Raw genomic sequence first — 17688 nt, 5'->3', positions numbered from 1 at the left:
GAGGGCCTGGGTGCCGCCTGGCGGTCTGCGGAGAGCAGGGACCCGCCCCGGCCCACTCCAGCCACGCCCCCAGCAGTCCTGCCCCGCCCCCTCGCAGGGCCTGGGTGCCGCCTGGCGGTCTGCAGAGAGCGGGGCCCCGCCTCGCCCCACTCCGGCCCCGCCCTTGCCACGCCCCCAGCCCTTTGGTCCCGCCCCACTCGCAGGGCCCCGGTGCCACCTGCGGTCTGTGGAGCGCGGAGCCCCGCCCACCCGGAACAAACCACTCCCCCAGTGCCCCTAGCCTCAACCCTCTTAGAGGGCCTCGGAGCCACCGGGGGTCAGCGGGGAGCGGAGCACCGCCCAAGCGCCGTCCCTGCCCGGCCCCGCCCACAGCTCCGCCCAACCTCGGGGCCGCCTGCATTGTGTGGAAGGCGGGGCTCCGCGCCTTTGCGCCCAGAGGAGTTTTGTCCCCGCTCGGCCACCGTCAAGCCTCCGCTCCACTTCCGCCTTCGCCCACGTGGTTTGCCTTCGGTTCAGTCTGCGGCGCCGTGAGTGTGGGCGGACGGGGGCGCTTCCCGCTTGTCCCCACGGGGCTCCTGGGGCGTCCCCACTCCCGCGAGACAGCCGGCTCGGCAGATTGGCGGGTGGGAGTGAGGAGGGCTGTGGGAGGTCAGAGGTCAGCCCCGGGGTCAGGGGTTAGCCGGGGCTGGGAGCTCGCGGGGACGCGGAGGGGGCCTCGGCAGGGGTCAGAGCGCTGGTCGGAGTTCGGGGGGCGGGGTGGGGCGCCGGGGCCCCGAGAGGCCAGCGTCGGGCGCGCGCTCCGCGCTCCCGCGCCGCCCGCCGCGCATGGGCGTCCCCAGCCTGCGGGTGGTGGCCACGGGCCTGTGGCGAGCCTGCGGAGCCTGGAGCCGGCGCCTGGGACCGCCGCGCTTCAGGTACCGATGCCCGCACCCGGGGCCCCGCGGCGCGCTGCATGCGGGCGCCATGCCCAGCCCCTGACCCGCAGGCCAGCCCCGCTCTCTGACGGCTGCGGGGCTGAACTTCCCGGGTGTCCCCACTTCTCGGGCGGCGCGCGGAGGTCCGCACTGCTGCTCGGTGGGGGCGCCGGCGGGTGCTGGGGCGCGGGCGGGTGCTGGGGCGGGGGTTCAAACTCCGCTCGGGTGGTCTGTGCCCCTTGCTGCCATCACCTGTGTCACCGTCACCGCTGTCACCGTCACCACCGCCCTTGCGGGGTGCTGCCTCATCCTCGCTCACACCCCTCCCCGTCCTTGCAGCTTGGCCCCCATGGCCCAGAACCTGGAGGTCCCTGTCTCCGTGCGGGCCAAGGAGGAGCAGGACAAGAAGGCCTGGAGCCTGCAGGGCAGAGTCAGAGTCTGGGAGAAAACAGAGCAAAAGGCTAAGAAGCTCAAGAGCGACGAGGATGAGGGACAGAGCAGAAAGCTGCCCAAGCGGAAGGTGGTGCTGCTCCTGGCCTACTCAGGGAAGGGCTACCACGGCATGCAGGTGAGTGGGGTGTGTGCCGCCTGTGCAGGGTCCCGGAGCCGCCCCCTGGTCCAGCTCCTACTTCTCTGACAGCCAGGAGTGGCCTTGGGCGGAGCCTGACAATGATATATTCAGGACCAGTGCCTGTTGTAAAACATCTTCACAGTCGTCCGTGGGTCCCTTCAAACAGAGCAGGTTCCAGCTGGGCCGCCTTTCTGAGCCCTGCTTCCGGCCCGACGCTGTGCTGGGTGCTCTTCCTGTAGGTGATTGGCACAGCAGCAAGCAGAGGTCACGGCGTCAGGGGGCTCAGAGCCCAGCTCCGTCAGTGACCTTGGGCAAGTGACCAAGTCTCTCTGTGCCTCTGTTTTTCCCCTTTAGGATGGGCGTAACCAGCGCCAGTTGTGTGGCGCCCCCGTGTGTGTCGGAGCAGAGCTGAGCTTCGTAGGATTCTCAGGGGCTGGTTTTTCAGGGCTGAATTGCCAGGCCTTTCTTCTGAGGCATCGCTGGGTGAACTCAAACCTCCCACTTTTCAGCCATCGGCCAAGCTAATCATAGTTCCCATCTTAGTGGTCTGTGGATAAACTGGGTGATTCGGACCAGCGGCGGCACTTGGGAAGCTCAGGAGAGTAGCAAGCAGTTCTCTGTTGTGTCCACGGAGACCACAGAGCTGGATGTTAGAACCTAAGGGAGTGAGGTCTGTGGGGAGCAGGACCAGCCCCGTGGTCACTCCATTTGGTCCTTTTCTTAAAGGTCTTGGTACCCAGGTCTGTGCAGGTGGACTTTCCTTTCATTCCGTCTTGGTCAGCTCTTGGTTCTTGTTCAGTGTTCTTTAGGCTTCTTGAAGCACGGCTCATCTCTGAGACTGCCACACTGGGGGGCCTGGCTGGTGTGGCTAACTCAGGGCCTGCTTTCAGACAATTGGACATGGTGTCTGGTGTCTGGTGGTGCCTACTGTGTCCTCTGCCAGTGAGGTGAAGCATGTTGGAGTTGTGGATCAGCCTCAGGCGGTGGTGGTCGTAGCTCCCACGTCCCGGTGGGGTTTGTAAACCTCCCCTCCGGTGGTGGCTGGAGAGCCCTCCTTCGGGTGTGTGCACAGGCCTCTGCTCCTGCTCTGGTTCTGGGTGGCCTGAGTAGTTGTGGGGGCGTTTTGCTGGAATGAAAAGAAAACCACTGTCTTTCTTCTAGAGGAACGTCAGGTCCTCACGGTTCAGGACGATCGAGGACGACCTAGTGTCTGCCCTTGTTCAGTCGGGCTGCATTCCCGAGAGCCATGGTGAGGACATGAAGAAGATGTCATTCCAGCGCTGCGCACGGACAGACAAGGTACCACGGGCTCTGCCCTCCCTGCGGGGTTAGCGCCTCATCATTCTGGCGCTGCGCACGGACACACAGGTTGTGTGGCCACAAGTACAAGCCACCTTTGTAACTTTAAACTTTCTAACAGGCATGTTAAAAGGGAAGAGGAAGCAGCTAAACTTTCTTTTAACAGTCTGTCTTACTTAACTGAATGTATCTGAGTTTTCTTGGTTTCAGCGTGTGATCGGTACATAAAATTGTTAACTAGATGCATTTGACCTTTTTTTTTGTGTGCCAAGTCTGAGACGAGTGTGTGTCCTTGCTGCTGGCAGCTCAGTCCTTTGAGCCTTTTTCACACCCAGTGGCCACAGTGGCTGGTGGCTTAGCACTGGCAGGTGACTCATCCCTGACTCAGCCTTCAGCCTGCATGGCAGCCTGTGCAGAGTGCTGGGCGTGGGTCTGTGGGAGTGAGGTGCTGGGCAGACCAACAAGAGAGGGCACAAGCATGCATACACCTCATCCCCGGGACTTACAGACCATGACCAGTGTGGACGAGTCTCCTCTCTTCTCCTTCCTGAGACTGGCCCTGTGCTGCACTGCTCGGTCCGATAGATGTCCTGGGGAATCCGTCAGATGTAACTTGTGGGCAGGGACCCCTGGGACTCTGAGTAAGGTGTAGGCCTGTTTCTAAGGTGTACAGTTGCTGGGCCAGGGCCCCAGAGCAGGAGCCACTCTGCAGACTTAGGGCAGAAGCGTGGGGCACTTTGAGTCAGCAGTGACCACCGTGCATTTGACGGCTCAGAGCCATGGTGCTTTTTGGTTTTCAGTCCTCTTTTCACAGCCCTCTGGCCTCCTGGTTATTTCCACGGCAGGAGAAAAGTAAAAGTTAGTCTCAGTGAATTAGGAGAGCATTCACACAGTCCTTATATTCGTTTTATTTTGATGCTCACTGTTACTCGAAATGGGTCCGTTCTCATCAGTTATCTTTTTGACAATTTGGAAAACGTGGCATCAGAGAACTTGTGTATCTGACCCAGAATCTAATCCATGACCACTGGTCACATGTAGTTGCTGTATCTCTGGGTTCCCCTCGAGCTGTCTGTCTGTCCGTACACAGCTGCACTTGGGCCTCTTGGGCCGGGACTTCTGCAGGGCCCTTAGCCTGGACCCGTCTGAGGTTGCTCTGGACTGTACTCAGAGAAAGTGTTATGCGGAGGCATCACGTGTAGGAGAAGCTTTGTGTGGGGAGACTACGCACAGAGAAAGTTTTACGTGGGGAAGGTTTTACGTGGGGATACCACGTGTGGATGAAGTTTTAAGTGGGGACCCTACAAGTGTTGTGTAAGAGATTTTGCACATATTTTTAAAACCTTTAAATGTTGACAGTGCAGCACACAGAAAGGTGGGTGTAACATAAACCGACAGAACAGATTTTCCTCAGTGATTCCTGGGCAGTCACCACGGAGTCAAGAGGTGGGGCTCAGCCGGCATCCCTGCAGCCCCTCGTCCACCTTCTGAGTCATCTCTCCTCTGGAGCCAGTGTTGACTTCATGAAACCCCACTCTACAAGAACATATGATGTGCAGACAGTGGAGTCAGGTGTGCTACCTAGACATGTTACCTACATGGACACCTGTGTTGCCGGCACCCCAGTCCCACCAGGCCCCTCCCGGGGCCCTCCCCCAACCGGCCACAACCGGGGTTTCAAAGGCAGTATCGTCCTGGCTTGGCTTCGAGCTGTCACCTAAGGTGCATCTTTTTCAAACAGCAGGAATCTCGCAATGGTGGGACTTGGTCTCCTACCTGTCTGGTGTGATGTCTTCATGCCCCTCATGTACTTGCTGTGTCTCTTTGGCTTTAACGTCACTTGTCCGGTTCTTTTTTACAACTTGTGCCTCGCTCAGCACCGTGTACAGGGAACTTTGTTCTCATGTTTGCTGATTTCTTTCACATGAGTTTGTAGAAGCAGGATTCTGACCCGAAAAGATGAAACATTTTGAGTAACTAGGTGCTGTCAATTCAACCCTGACTTATGGCGGTCCCGTGTGTGTCAGAGTAGAACTGCACCGTAGGGTTTTCAGCAGCTGACTTTTTGGAACTGGCTCATGAGGGCTTTATGCTGAGGTGCCTCTGGGTGGCCTCGAACCTCCAGCCTTTCAAAGTGCCAGCTGAGTGTGTCCACTGTTTGCACCGCCCAGGGACTCTAGTGTTTCAGTCGTTCTGTTTAAAAGGCCCCAGTTGCAGAGCATCCTGGTGAAGAGCCCAGCTCAGGGTTTCCTCTCGGCCTTCTGCTTCCTTGCAGGGTGTGTCTGCCGTGGGCCAGGTAGTGTCCCTGAAGGTGTGGCTGATCGAGGACATTCTAGAGAAGATCAACAACCACCTCCCATCTCACATTCGGATTCTGGGTAAGCCCGCAGCACCAGGGGTGGGACCTTGGCACAGACACGCAGGATGCCTGCCCCACCTCCCTTGATGACATTTCTCGGGGAGGAAGTTGAATAAGAAGACACCACAGTGGCCAGCCCCTCTTAGAGCTAGAAACAGCTGCCCGAGCCCGAAAGCCCCTCGGTTGTAGTGAATGCCTTGTGGACACACAGGTGCCTTGTGTTAAGCAAACACTGGGTATGAAAATCCAAATTTTGGTAAAGTGGAGGTGATTCTTTGCTTTTATAAAGGGACTGATAATTGGAATTTTAAGGAATAGATAGGTCTTGTTTTCCTTGTTTTTATCCAGACTACCTGTCTCTGCCTTCGGTCGGCATGTAGAGGCCATTTGAAGGCTTCGTTGATCTGGTGGAAGAGTTCCCACCTTCCATGCAGGAGGCCTGGGTTCAGTTCCTGGCTAGGGCATCTCACGCACAGCCACCACCCGTCTGTCCATGGAGGCTTGCGTGTTGCCGGCATGCTGAACAGTTTTTAGCAGAACTTACAGACTGAGAGAGACTAGGAAGAGAGGCTTGGTGATCTACTTCCAAAAAAATCATCCAGGGAAAATCCCATGGAGCACAATGGTCCGATCCCAGTGTGCGTGGGCTGCCTTGAGTCAGGGGCTGAGCTGACGGCAGCAGCTAAGCTAAAGAGGCCATTACATTTAATGTGATTGTTGGTATGTCTGGGTGCAAACCTGCCCCCTTGCTATTTATTTTCTCTTTGTCTCATTTGTTCTTTGTTCCCTTTTTTGTCTTTTTTTCCTTTCTTTTCGATTAATTGGTATTTTTCATGGTTAAAGTTGATCACCTATGTAGGCTTATTAGCGGTAACTTTTGTGTGTTTTCAGTGGTTGCTTTGGGGTTTAAAGCAAGGATGGGCATGCTTTTTCTGTGAAGGCCAGAGGGTGAATATTTTTGGCTTTCTGGTTCGTCTAGATTATAGACTCGGTTGCACGTTCTTTTTTTTTAACCACCCTCTAAAACGTAAAAACTACTACTTAGTTCACAGGCTGTACAAAAACAGGCATGGTTTTTGGCTGTAGTTTGCCTGTCCCTGGTTTAAAAAGTACACCTTTAACAGGGCTCAGGCTCCCTGCAAGTGGTGTTTCTTGTGCAGCTGGGAGCCTTCCAGCAGATGCCCTCTCTCCTCCCAGCCCCTGGGCCGCAGCTGCCATGTATTTTATTTCTACGTGTGGCGCAAACCCCACAGTACGTTGTTACTGTTTTCCTTCACATGGCCCAGTATTTTTTTATTTTTAAATGCTTTTTTTAAATTGAAGTATAATTGACATATAATGAACTGCCAGTGTTTAAATACACAAGTGAAAAGTTTTGGCAGATGCACATGCCTGTGAAACCATCAGCCGATCAAGGTAGCGAGTACATCGGTCCCCCCAGAGGGCTGTGGTCCCTTCCCTGTCCCCTCCCCCTCAGACGGCGCAGGTCTGCATCCTGTCACCCTGGAGTTGTTCCTGCTTCCTAGCGTTTTCTATGAATGGAATCATATCGTGTGTACTCTTTTTTTTTTTTTTTGGTCTGGTTTCTTTCGTGCAACCTAATTTTAAGATTCACTTGTGTTGCTTATATCAACAGTTTGTTCTGTTTCATACTGTATGGTGTTCCATCATGTGGGTGGGCCACAACTTGTTCGTCCATTTACCTGTTGATGGATATCTGGGGCCGTTTCCAGTTTGGGGCTGTCAGATAAAGCTGCTGTGAGCGTCTTTGTACAAGTCATAAATAGGTTTCTTAATGCAAATTCAGTAATTCTTACTATTTTGTCCACTGTTAAACAAGAAATAGTCGAGCTTTGGGCTTGGCTAGTCAGGTTACCCCTGGAGGGCAGAAACAGCAGCAGCTGTGTAACAATAACGAGCGTTTGTTAACCCTTCCGTGCGGGATGCTGTGCTGAGTATCACACGCTCTCCATCCCACTAAACCCTCCCAGTCGGCCTTTGAGGAATGTCAGGGAACGCTGTGGCCCGTTTGAGGGAGATTTAGACGGAGAGGCCTAGACGCAGGCTTGGTTCCCTTGCTAAAGCTCGGAACCTGAGGGCGAGGTTCTAACATAGGTCCATCCGACGCCAAGGGCTATTTCCTAGCTTATCATCATACGTATGCTTCCTTTAGTGTGTTCAGTTCTAGAGCTTATAATTCAAGAGGGACATAGGCTAACAGGAACCAGCAGAGAGTGACCATGACGACAGAGGGTCTCGTGCCATTTCACGTGAGGAGCGGCTCCAGGCCTGGGGATGGCTCAAGCAGTCAGGGAGGTGTGTATTTTTAATACAGTGTGGTTTTATTTTCATTATCTTCTGGCTTTTTTCTGCCGTGGAAGGATCGCTCCCTCCTGGACAGCTCCTTATGGAGAAATCCTCTTAAGCTGCGTTGGATGCCTCTCACCGTTCATATCCACAGGACGTATTTTCACGTGTGGCCTAGACTAATCCCAGTAGTGGCACCCCCTCCCGTGAAAGCGGCACAGCTGTCTCTGTAGTTGGTGTGACTTGTAGCGTGCTGCGACAGGCCCAGGAACATTCTTACTGCTACCACTCTGCGACCTTTTCCTAGTAGTCACGTCCTTACAGCTGAAAACTGTGTTCGCAGTGCCTGCTCACGACACTCTGTTTCCAAAACCGAAACACAAAACCACAGGAGACAGGAGAGACAGACGGGAGCCAGGAATGCTGGGACACGCTCACGGGTCGTTGCCGCCCAGAACTGCAGGAAGAGAGAGCAAGTGGCCAGCAGGCTCAAGTGTCTGAGGCTCTCAGCGGCTCTTGGGCTCATGAGATCTAAATCAGCCTCTTCAGTGGGGAACCCAAGTTGGGTTTTAAGTAAAGCTCCTTGAGAACCTGAGTTCTCATGACCCAATGGAGTCTCAGGGTGGGACTCAGGCTTACTGTAGGGAGCTCGTGCGGGGGGGGGGAGTTTCCAGGGTCAAGAACCCTCCCTCACACCTCATTCCCAATACCCCAAAACCATCGCCGTGAATTGTCAGCTGCCGTCAGGTCAGCCCCAGCTCATCGCGAACCCGTGCGCGACAGGATCAGGCCATTGTGATCCACTGGGTTTCCACGGGCTGATTTTGGGAAGTACATCACCGGGCCTTTCTTCCCAGCCTGCCTTGGTCTAGAATCTCTGCTGAAACCTGTTCAGCATCATGGCAACACAGAAGCCTCCACTGACAGACGGGCGGTGGCCACGCATGAGGTGCCTTAGTGGAGAATCAAACCCGAGTCTCCTGGATGGAAGGCGAGCATTCTACCGCTGAGCCACCACTGCCCCCCATTGGTGTTGATAGTTCTTACTTATTCTTGTAGAAAGCTTATGGAAATACTGACATAAACACACCCGCCTGTTTCTTTACACACATCCCACTGTACTGGTATTTACTGAGCACAGATAGGTGTCGCTGTTGTCCCGGGAGCTGAGCCTCCTGGCTCTCAGTGGCTGCCTCCTACCCCGTCCTGTGACTGTTCCAGGTCATTTGATTACTCCTCTGTTGCTGGACTTGTAGGCTGTTTGGGGTTTTTCCGTGTTAGAAACAAGGCTGTCGGAATATTATTCAGTTGTACAAAGGGATGGAGTTCTGATACACGCCGTGCCATAGATGATCCTTGAAAACGCTGTGGTGAGTGAGAGAACTCAAACACAAAAGATTGCATAGTGTGTAGTCCCGCTTATATGACGTTTGTACACTAGGCAAATGTGGAGACCAGAGTTTATTAGTGGTTACCAGGGGCAAGAACGAGGGAGCACAGCGCCAGTTATTGCTTAAGGGGCAGTGAGCTTCTGTTGACCAAACCAGACCCATGGCCGTTGAGTTGATTCTGACTCATAGCGACCCTGTAGGACAGAGCAGAACTGCCCCGGCAGGGCTTCCAAGGCTTTAAGCTTTATTGAAGCAGATCACCACATCTTTTCTCCCCCAGAGCGGCTGATGGGTTTGAACCACTGACCTTTTGGTTAGCAGCCGAGCACTTAACCGCTGCGCCACCAGGGCTCCCCAAGTTTCTGTTAATGGTGATGGAAACCTTGGGTAGTGGTGATGGTTTCACGACACGGTGAATGCATTTGGTATCACTGAATCGCACACCTTACGACCGTCAAAATGGCAAATTTTTGTTTTGTGTATTTCACCGCAATAAAAGTTTGAACAAACAAGGCTGCCTCTGGTGGTGTCTGCAGAATAAATCCTAGCAGGTGAGTTTCTGGGCCATCGTTACGCTGTTGCTGCTACCTGTTGGGGTTTTCCTGCCGGGGAAGTTGGCTCCAGTTTGTGTTCTCTACGCAGCGCAGGGTGTGAGCGCCCATTTCCCAGCCCTTGGCCAACACTGAGTGTTAACACACCTTTAACCCAAAAACACACCTTTACATTTTTGTATTTGCCAATTTGACTTTTTCATGTGTACGGTTTAGTGACGTCAGGTACGTCAGTCACGCTGTACAGCTATCACAGTTATCCCTCACCATGGAGATGCTCAGTGCTCCCTCAGCAGTGCCCCCCTGCCCTGTAACCACTGATAAACTGTGTCTCTGCATTTGCCTGTGGTAGAGGTCTTGTGTGAGTGGGTCCTGCAGTATTCAACCATTTGTGATTGACTGGCTTCACTCAGCATCGAGTTTTCATGCAAACCTTCACATCTCTGTTGTCTAGGTTTGTGTTTCCTTGTGAGAGTCACCATCTTGTGGGGTTTAGCATCTGATGCACAGACGTCTGACTCTCGAGTCCTCAGCGTCTCCTCGGTTGTTTGCGACACTGCAGACACCCGCTGACCTGTGTCCCCCTGGTTTTCCCCAGGCCTGAAACGCGTCACGGGTGGCTTCAACTCCAAGAACAGGTGCGACGCCAGGACCTACTGCTACATGCTGCCCACCTTCGCCTTTGCCCACAAGGACCGGGACATGCAGGACGAGAGCTTCAGGCTGAGTGCTGAGACGCTGCAGCGGGTTAACGAGCTGCTCGCCTGCTTCCGGGGCACGCACAACTTCCACAACTTCACGTCACAGAAGGGGCCACAGGAGCCTAGCGCGCGCCGCTACATCTTAGAGATGCGCTGCGGGGAGCCCTTTGTGCGAGACGGCCTGGAGTTCGCCGTCATCACGGTGAAGGGCCAGAGCTTCATGACCCACCAGATCCGCAAGATGGTGGGCCTGGTGGTGGCCATCATGAGAGGCCACGCCCCTGAGAGCCTGCTGGAGCACAGCTGGGGCCCCACCAAGGTGGACGTGCCCAAGGCGCCGGGGCTTGGGCTGGTGCTGGAGCGTGTACACTTTGACAGGTACAACCAGCGCTTTGGGGGTGACGGGCTGCACGAGCCGCTGGACTGGGTGGCAGAGGAGGGCGCCATCGCTGCCTTCAAGGAGTGCCACATCTTCCCCAGCATCATAGACACCGAGCGGCGGGAGCGCTCCATGGCACAGTGGCTGAGCACGCTGCCTGCACACAACTTCAGTGCCTCAGCCCTCGCCGTGGCCGATGGGGACACCAAGGTAGAGCCTCAGGGATCGGTGGGGGGCTGGTGTTGGGCTGCATGAGCCTGGCACTGCTCTAAGTGTTCCCTGTCAGGGGGTGGCGCTCCCATTTCACAGAGGAGGTTGCTGTTCACAGGCGGGTCCACCCCCACCCCAGGACAACGTAGCTATGGAGGCACAGGGCCGGGTGGTCGCTGCCTCGCCTTGCACTTGCTGCCTGTCTGCTCTCAGTCACCACGGGTGTGACTGCAGCTCTGGGCTGTTTGCCCGTGGGGGGTGGGGTGGGGGCAGGAGGTGAGCCCCTGGGGCCTGGTGAGGCTTGTTCCCTAGAAGCGTGATAGCAGTGCTCATACCGCACAACCTGTAGGGCCCTGCTGGGAAGGCAGCCCCTCTGGGAGGCCGAGCAGCCCTGGCTACACACAGGAGCATCACAGCCAGGCAAAGCAGAGGACGTGTGGGTGCAGACTGCTTTCTGCTCACAAGACGTCTTTATCCCATGTCCCGGAGCACTCACCCGGCCTCCTGCAGACAGGCTACCCCAGGGCCAGGCTGTCAGATGTCTGTGCGGGCCTGGCTTGAAGCACAGCACATCCATTAGATAATTGCCAAATGCATCTTAGCAAAGGCCATACCTGGCTGCAGACGCTGGGGCTGAAGCAACTTGAGGTTGGAACTCCACTTTGTCCTCCTTTGCCCTGGCATGGGAGGGGGCCCAGAGCCCCTTTTCTTCCTGGTGCTTCAGCATGGTTTCAGAGGGAGGCTTTTTGATGTTACTTCGAGCTCCTGGACCACGTCTTCTCCACAGCTGGGGCTGCACACTCAGATGCACACAGAATCAGGCAGGGCAGGGGTGCCGGTCAGATGATGAACGGCAACCAGTGTTGGGGATTAATAGGGAGTGGTGGAGCCTGGGGTGAACAGGAGTGCCCTTGTTCCCACTGAAGGGCTATCGTGGCTCAGCTCCACCAGTGGTGGCCACATAGGAATGTGGGCCCAGTGTGGACAGAGCCTGGACTTTTTCAAGAGAAACTGGCATTCCAGAATTTCTGTGATATCTTTCTCTTTTGAAATGCTGACAGTTACTGAATTTTCAGAGCCCTGTGTAGGCTTAGCAAAGCACTCGTCTGCCCTCTGCTAAGTCCCATGACAAGAGGCTCCGGGGTGTCCGCCCCTTCAGGTGTTCACAGAGCCAGGTTCTGGTTTCCTCTGGGGTCTTTGCAGCTGTTGGGATCGAGGGAGCCCTGTGAATGTCCCCACACCCCTCCTTTGGGTTTCACTGTTTAAGTCAAGCCTTGAACCAGTTAGAGACAGACAGGGAATAAGACGAGAACGCACGCTTATCTTTAGGACTGATCATACTGATTTCCTGGGCTGCCATACCAAATTACTAGGTGGCATACAAGGAGAAACACTTTTTCTCAGCTCTGGAGCCAGAAGTCTGAGACTAAGGTGTCTGCAGGGCAGCATGCCCTTCAGAGGCTCTAGGAGAGGATCCTTCCTTATCTCTCCCAGCTTCTGGGGGCTCCAAGCATTCCTTGGCTTGAGGCCCCATCCCTTCCTTCTCTGCCTCTTCTCACGTGTTTTCCCTGTGTCTCTCTGTCCTCTCCTCATGTGGCGTTTTCCCAGTCTCTCTGTCTCTCTCTGCCCTCTCCTAACATGGCGTTTTCCCTGTCTCTCTGTCCTTTCCTCATGTGGCGTTTTCCCTGTCTCTCTGTCTCCCTCTGTCGTTTCCTCACGTGGCGTTTTTCCTGTCTCCCTCTTTCCTTTCCTCGTGTTGTTTTCCGTCTCTCTGTCTCCCTCTGTCCTCTCCTCATGTGGTGTTTTCCCTGTCTCTCTGTCCTCTCCTCATGTGGCGTTTTCCCTGTCTCTCTGTCCTTTCCTCACGTGGAGTTTTCCCTGTGTATCTGTCTCCCTCTCTCCTTTCCTCACGTGGCGTTTTTCCTGTCTCTCTCTGTCCTCTCCTCACTTGGCGTTTTTCCTGTCTCTCTCTGTCCTCTCCTCATGTGGCGTTTTTCCTGTCTCTCTCTGTCCTCTCCTCACGTGGTGTTTTCCCTGTCTCTCTGTCCTTTCCTTACATGGTGTTTTCCCTGTCTCTCTGTCCTCTTCTCATGTGGCGTTTTCTGCCTTTCTGTCCTCTCCTCACGTGGTGTTTTCTCTGTCTCTCTGTGTCTCTGTCCTTTCCTCACGTGGCGTTTTCCCTGTCTCTATGTCCTCTCCTCGTGGAGTTTTCCCTGTTTCTCCGTCCTCTCCTTACGTGGCGTTTTTCCCGTCTCTCTTTGTCCTCTCCTCTCCTCTGAGGACCCTGTAATGGGTTAGGGCTCCTTCTCCAGGATGACCGTGTTGTAACTTCATCACATCTGTAGAGATTGTATGACCTAACAAGGGCGTGCTCACAGGTTCTGGGTAGACATGAATTTGGGGGACATGATTCTTCCCACTCCTTGACAAGGACAGGTTGTGGGAGTGGCCCAGTGTGCTGAGCTGCAGGCTCCTGGTGCTGACCTGCCACAGGCCCTGGGCGACCTGCCCTGTCCCACCACAGACTGGGCAGGGAGAAGCCACGTGCCCACCAGAGGTGGCCCCTGCACAGGAGGCAGCCCCCAGGGAGGCACTCAGGCTGCTGTTTTCTGCTCTTGTTTTGCAGGCTCCCAGCCCCCTGGGGGGCAGCGAGGAGGGTGAAGGAGACACTGACTGAGAGGCTGTGGGGGCCACGGGGTGCTGCCCACCAGGACCAGGACGCGTGGATACCAGGCCCTGACAGTGGGTGCAAGAAGATGGGGGCCCCATGGCCATGTTTGTCACCTTGCCGTGTGGATGGCAGCTCTGATACCTCAGGATCCCAACGCTCGGCACCACTCTTAGTCCCAGCCGTAGACTCACCACCTTGACTCTGCAGCTCCCGCGCTGAGTACGCACCTCCTCACGCAGAGTCCCTATTTTTCTAGGGAAGTGATTTTCTTATTAAACAAGTATGAGTTTTATTTACACGATCCTCCTTTCACCTTCTCTCTCTCTTTTTTTTTTTCAGTCGGGACCACTGGGTGTGGGAAGCACTGGGTAGGACCAGACATAAGCGATAGCACTGGCATGGCCTCCTGGCATGGGGACGTGATGGATGCGTGACCCAGCACGTGGTGTGTCGCTCTGCCTGGTTTGGAACCCGAGTGTTGGGGTGGGAGAGGGGGGCTGAGGCCAAGGCACAGCCATGGCGAATGGCACGGCCCTGGTGAGCAGTCTGAGTTGTGGTCAGAGGATAGCAGCTGCCTGTGGAACAGTCCTGCCATAGCACACGACAGGGAGGAGCCTCTTATCTATGAGAACAGGATGCCCAGGAGGTGGGTGCCTCTCCTGTCAACCTCTTCAGCGTGTCCTTGTGCTCGATGGCTCCTGGTCACAGGATGGGGGTGCCCGCTCCGGCACAGCATCTGAGTTCTAGGCCAGAAGAGTGAGGGGGCACGTCCTTTGGGCTTACCCCCTTTAACAAGCTTTCCTGGAAGGCCTTTAGTACCTCTCTTACCTCATGGCCAGAGATGTGTCCCAGGCCACCTCCTGCAGTGGGAAGCTGGCAACCACTTTTCTCTGGCACACAATTGACATTCTGTTAGCAAGGAAGCTAGGAGGGAGGGAGCAGGCAGGGATGTGGGGGATTATGAGAGGGGCCGTGGTGTGTGAAGTGTGTGTGCTCTGGGCGTGTGTGCACAACTGGGACAGGTGTTTACAAGTGACTGTTCAGGCATGTGGAGGAGAGATGGGAGTGAGCACGAGTAGCTCCAGAGGACATTTCAGGAGACCCTCGGAAGGGCCATAGGAAGGGGGGGCCGGGAATGTGGGGAGGGGAAGGCAGTGGTGTTCAGAGAAGCTGAGGGGAGGGAGTTGCATATTAGCCATAGAACAGCCAGGGGCATAGTGGTGCAGGCACCGGGTGGGGAGGGCAGGAGGGGTGAGGAAAGATCTTGGCCCAAAGGCATGTGCTCTGAGGCATTGATGAGCTGGGTTGTTCACTGAGGAATGTGAAGAGCTGCTGGGATGGTGGGGTCCTCCCTCCCCCGTGTACCACAGAATTGTCTCCTGGTACTAGCAGTCTGAAATGCCCCCCTCTTTGATCAAGTACTTTATTCCCCTTTAACTGCCCTCCGTCCTCCCCTTTATACCCATTTCTTTCCTTCCTTTTTGTTCCTTTTTAGAAATAAATGTTCAGTGCATTCACTGTCAACAAGGGTATTTATACCTGTGTTTTGCTGAGGAGTTGATCTCTTGACTTCCTAGTCTATTTTGTCATTAATGAATTAATTTTTATTGAGATATCATTCACATACCATAAGATTCACCCTTTTAAAGGGTGCAGTTTAATGGTCTTTGTATATTCACAGAGCTGTGCAGGCATCACCGCTAATTCCAGAACATTTCATCATTCTGAAATGAAGCCCTGTACCTATTAGTAGTTGCGCCCTGTTGCCCTCATTTCCCCTGTTCTCTCATTTCCTGGCAACCACTAATCCGCTTCCTGTCTTCATGGATTCGCCCATCCTGGACACTTCACGTAAATGAATTCATGCAGTATGTAGTTTTTTCTGTCTGGCTTCTTACTCAGCATCATGTTTTCAGGATTCATTCATGTCATAGCATGTATCAGAACTTCATTTCTTTTTACGGCTGATTAATACTCCATTGGAGCCCTGGTGGGTGGCACAGTGGTGAAATGCTTGGCTACGAACTGAAAGGTTGGCAGTTTGAACCCAACCAGCGGCTGTGTGGGAGAAAGACCTGGTGATCTGCTCCCATAGAGATTACAGCCAAGAAAACCCCATGGGGCACTTCTGTTGTGTCACACGGGGTCACTCAGAGTTGGAATCACCTGGACAGCACCTAGCAACAGTACTCCACTGTATGGATGGACCACACTTATCCGTCAGTGGGTGGACATCCAGGTTGTTTCCAGCGTTTGGTTATTATGAACAGCGCTAAGAACACTTGTGTACGTGTTTTTTTGTGTGCGCATACATTTTCAGTTCTCCCAAGTGTATACCCTGGAATGGAATCGCTGGGTCATATGGTGACTGTATGTTTTATGTTTAACTTTTCGAGGAGCTACCAGATTATTTCCCACAGCAATCGAACCATTTTACACTCTCACCATCAGTGGATGTGTGTGTGTTCAGTTTCTCCACGTCTTCACCAACACGTGTTATTATGTCTTTTTTTAAATTTACTGTGCTTTAAGTGAAAGTTTACAAATCAAGGCAGTCTCTCATACAAAACCTTGTACACTTCTTTTTTTTGAGAGAAGCACATGATTTTTAATGGGGTGTAGTTTGTTTTTTTTTTTTTAAACAAATGCACTGGAGAATCATGCAATGCTGCCAGTCCTTTTGATCATAGCTATCCTAGTGGGTATGAAGTGGTATCTCGTGTGGTTGATTTCATTTTTTGATCGCGGAACATCTTTGCCATGAGTTTATTCGCTATGAGTCGGAATCGACGGTGCTGGGTTTTTTGGTATATTGGCTGTTTATATGTTTATATATTGTTTATGTATTTTCCTTGGAGATGCCATACCGAAGGCTGTAGTCTTTGATCTTCAAAAGTAAGTGCTTCAAGTCCTTTTCACTTTCAAAAAGCAAAGTTGTATCATCTGCATATTGCAGGTTGTTAATGAGTCTCCCTCCAGTCCTGATGATGTGTTCTTCGTATAGTCCACCTTGGATTATCTGCTCAGCATACAGACTGAATAACTTTGGTGAAAGGATACGACCCTGACACACACCTTTCCTGATTTTAAACCACAGAGTATCCCCTCGTTCTCTGTGAACGGCTGCCTCTTGGTCTACGTGTGGTTCTGCATGAGCACATTCAAGTGTTCTAGACTTCCCGTTCTTCGCAATGTTATCTGCAATTTGTTATGTACCACACAGTCAGATACCTTCGCATAGTCAATGAAACACAGGTAAACATCTTTCTGGTATTGTCTCAGCCAAGATCTATCTGACATCAGCAATGATATCCCTAGTTCCAGTTCTCTTCTGAATCTGGCTTGAATTTCTGACAGTTCCCTGTTGATGTATTTCTGCAACTGTTTTTGAATTATCTAGAACACAATTTTACTTGTGTGATGTTAATGATATTGTTAGATAATTTCCTCATTTTGTTGGTTCCGCTTTCTTTGCAATATGGATCTCTTCCAGTCAGCTGACCAGGTAGCTGTCTCCCAAATTTCTTAGCATAGGTGACCGAGCACTTCCAGCGTTGCATCTGTTTGTTGAAACATTTCAACTGGTATTCTGTAAGTTTTTCTGGAGCTATGTCTACCCAAATCCTTTGCCTATTTGAAAAATTCTTGGGAACGTCCAGTATGCACCTCGATGGCACATGTCTGAGGCTGAAGCCCTGACTGTCCAGCTCCTGCACTGGCCCAGGGGCTCCAAGCCGGGCGCCGGGGAGGGTCCTTTCCCACCTGTCACAGGGCCAGCTCTGTCTAGCTTCCATCTCGCTCCCCGTCCCTGCCGGCCGCACCCCGGTCCCCCTTTCCTGTGGTTTATGGTCGGTTTGTTCACGGTTTGCTCAGCCTTGCGGCCCCCGCCCCGGAGGCTGCAGAACTTGGCCTCGTTTACCCCGCGCCCTGCACAGCCCGGCACCCAGTGGGCGCCCAGGAAGTGCGTGTTGCGCGAACGGCTGTGGCTGCCGGCCTCGGTCCCAGCCCCCGCGGGCGGATCGCTGGATCTCCGCGCCCCTCCACTCCCTCCGGGTTCGGGGGCCGCACGACTACGGGGGCCGCGCCCCCGCCGCTCCGCTCCAGCCCCGCCGTCTCGCCGCCGCGCCGCTCTAGCCCCGCCGTCTCGCCGCCGCGCCGCTCTAGCCCCGTCGTCTCGCCGGCTCTGGCTCCGGAGGCGTCTGCCGGCGGCCTGGCGCCCCGCGCCCTCTTGCGGCGAGCAGTGGCGCCGCAGCTGCAGGAGCGCAGGCCGCGGACGCGAAGCTGCGGGCGCGGCGGCTCCCGGCCCTTCCGGCTCGCCGTAGCCGCGCGCCGCGC

General features: G+C 54.3%; 1 protein-coding gene across 3 annotated transcripts; it reads left to right on the top strand.

Annotated features, from left to right (window-relative positions):
* Positions 1 to 384: 384 nt before the first annotated feature.
* Positions 385 to 13654, top strand: PUS1 (pseudouridine synthase 1). 3 transcript variants are annotated; one of them, XM_049865961.1, is made up of 7 exons: positions 742 to 914; positions 1254 to 1482; positions 2647 to 2784; positions 5060 to 5162; positions 9991 to 10471; positions 10574 to 10682; positions 13309 to 13654. In XM_049865961.1, the coding sequence occupies exons 1-7, from the start codon at positions 826 to 828 to the stop codon at positions 13357 to 13359; spliced, it is 1200 nt and encodes a 399-aa protein (XP_049721918.1). In that variant the 5' UTR covers positions 742 to 825; the 3' UTR covers positions 13360 to 13654. The 3 variants fall into 3 exon arrangements, with proteins under 3 accessions (XP_049721919.1, XP_049721918.1, XP_049721917.1); XM_049865962.1 differs by lacking the exon at positions 742 to 914 and adding an exon at positions 385 to 527 and having other exon boundaries at positions 9991 to 10682; XM_049865960.1 differs by having other exon boundaries at positions 778 to 914; positions 9991 to 10682.
* Positions 13655 to 17688: the final 4034 nt, after the last annotated feature.

This window comes from Elephas maximus, chromosome 22 (genome assembly GCF_024166365.1).
Source record: "Elephas maximus indicus isolate mEleMax1 chromosome 22, mEleMax1 primary haplotype, whole genome shotgun sequence".
Lineage (NCBI taxonomy): Eukaryota > Metazoa > Chordata > Mammalia > Proboscidea > Elephantidae > Elephas > Elephas maximus.
The sequence above is the reverse complement of the archived record's forward strand: the minus strand, read 5'-3'. Positions and strand labels throughout refer to the sequence as shown.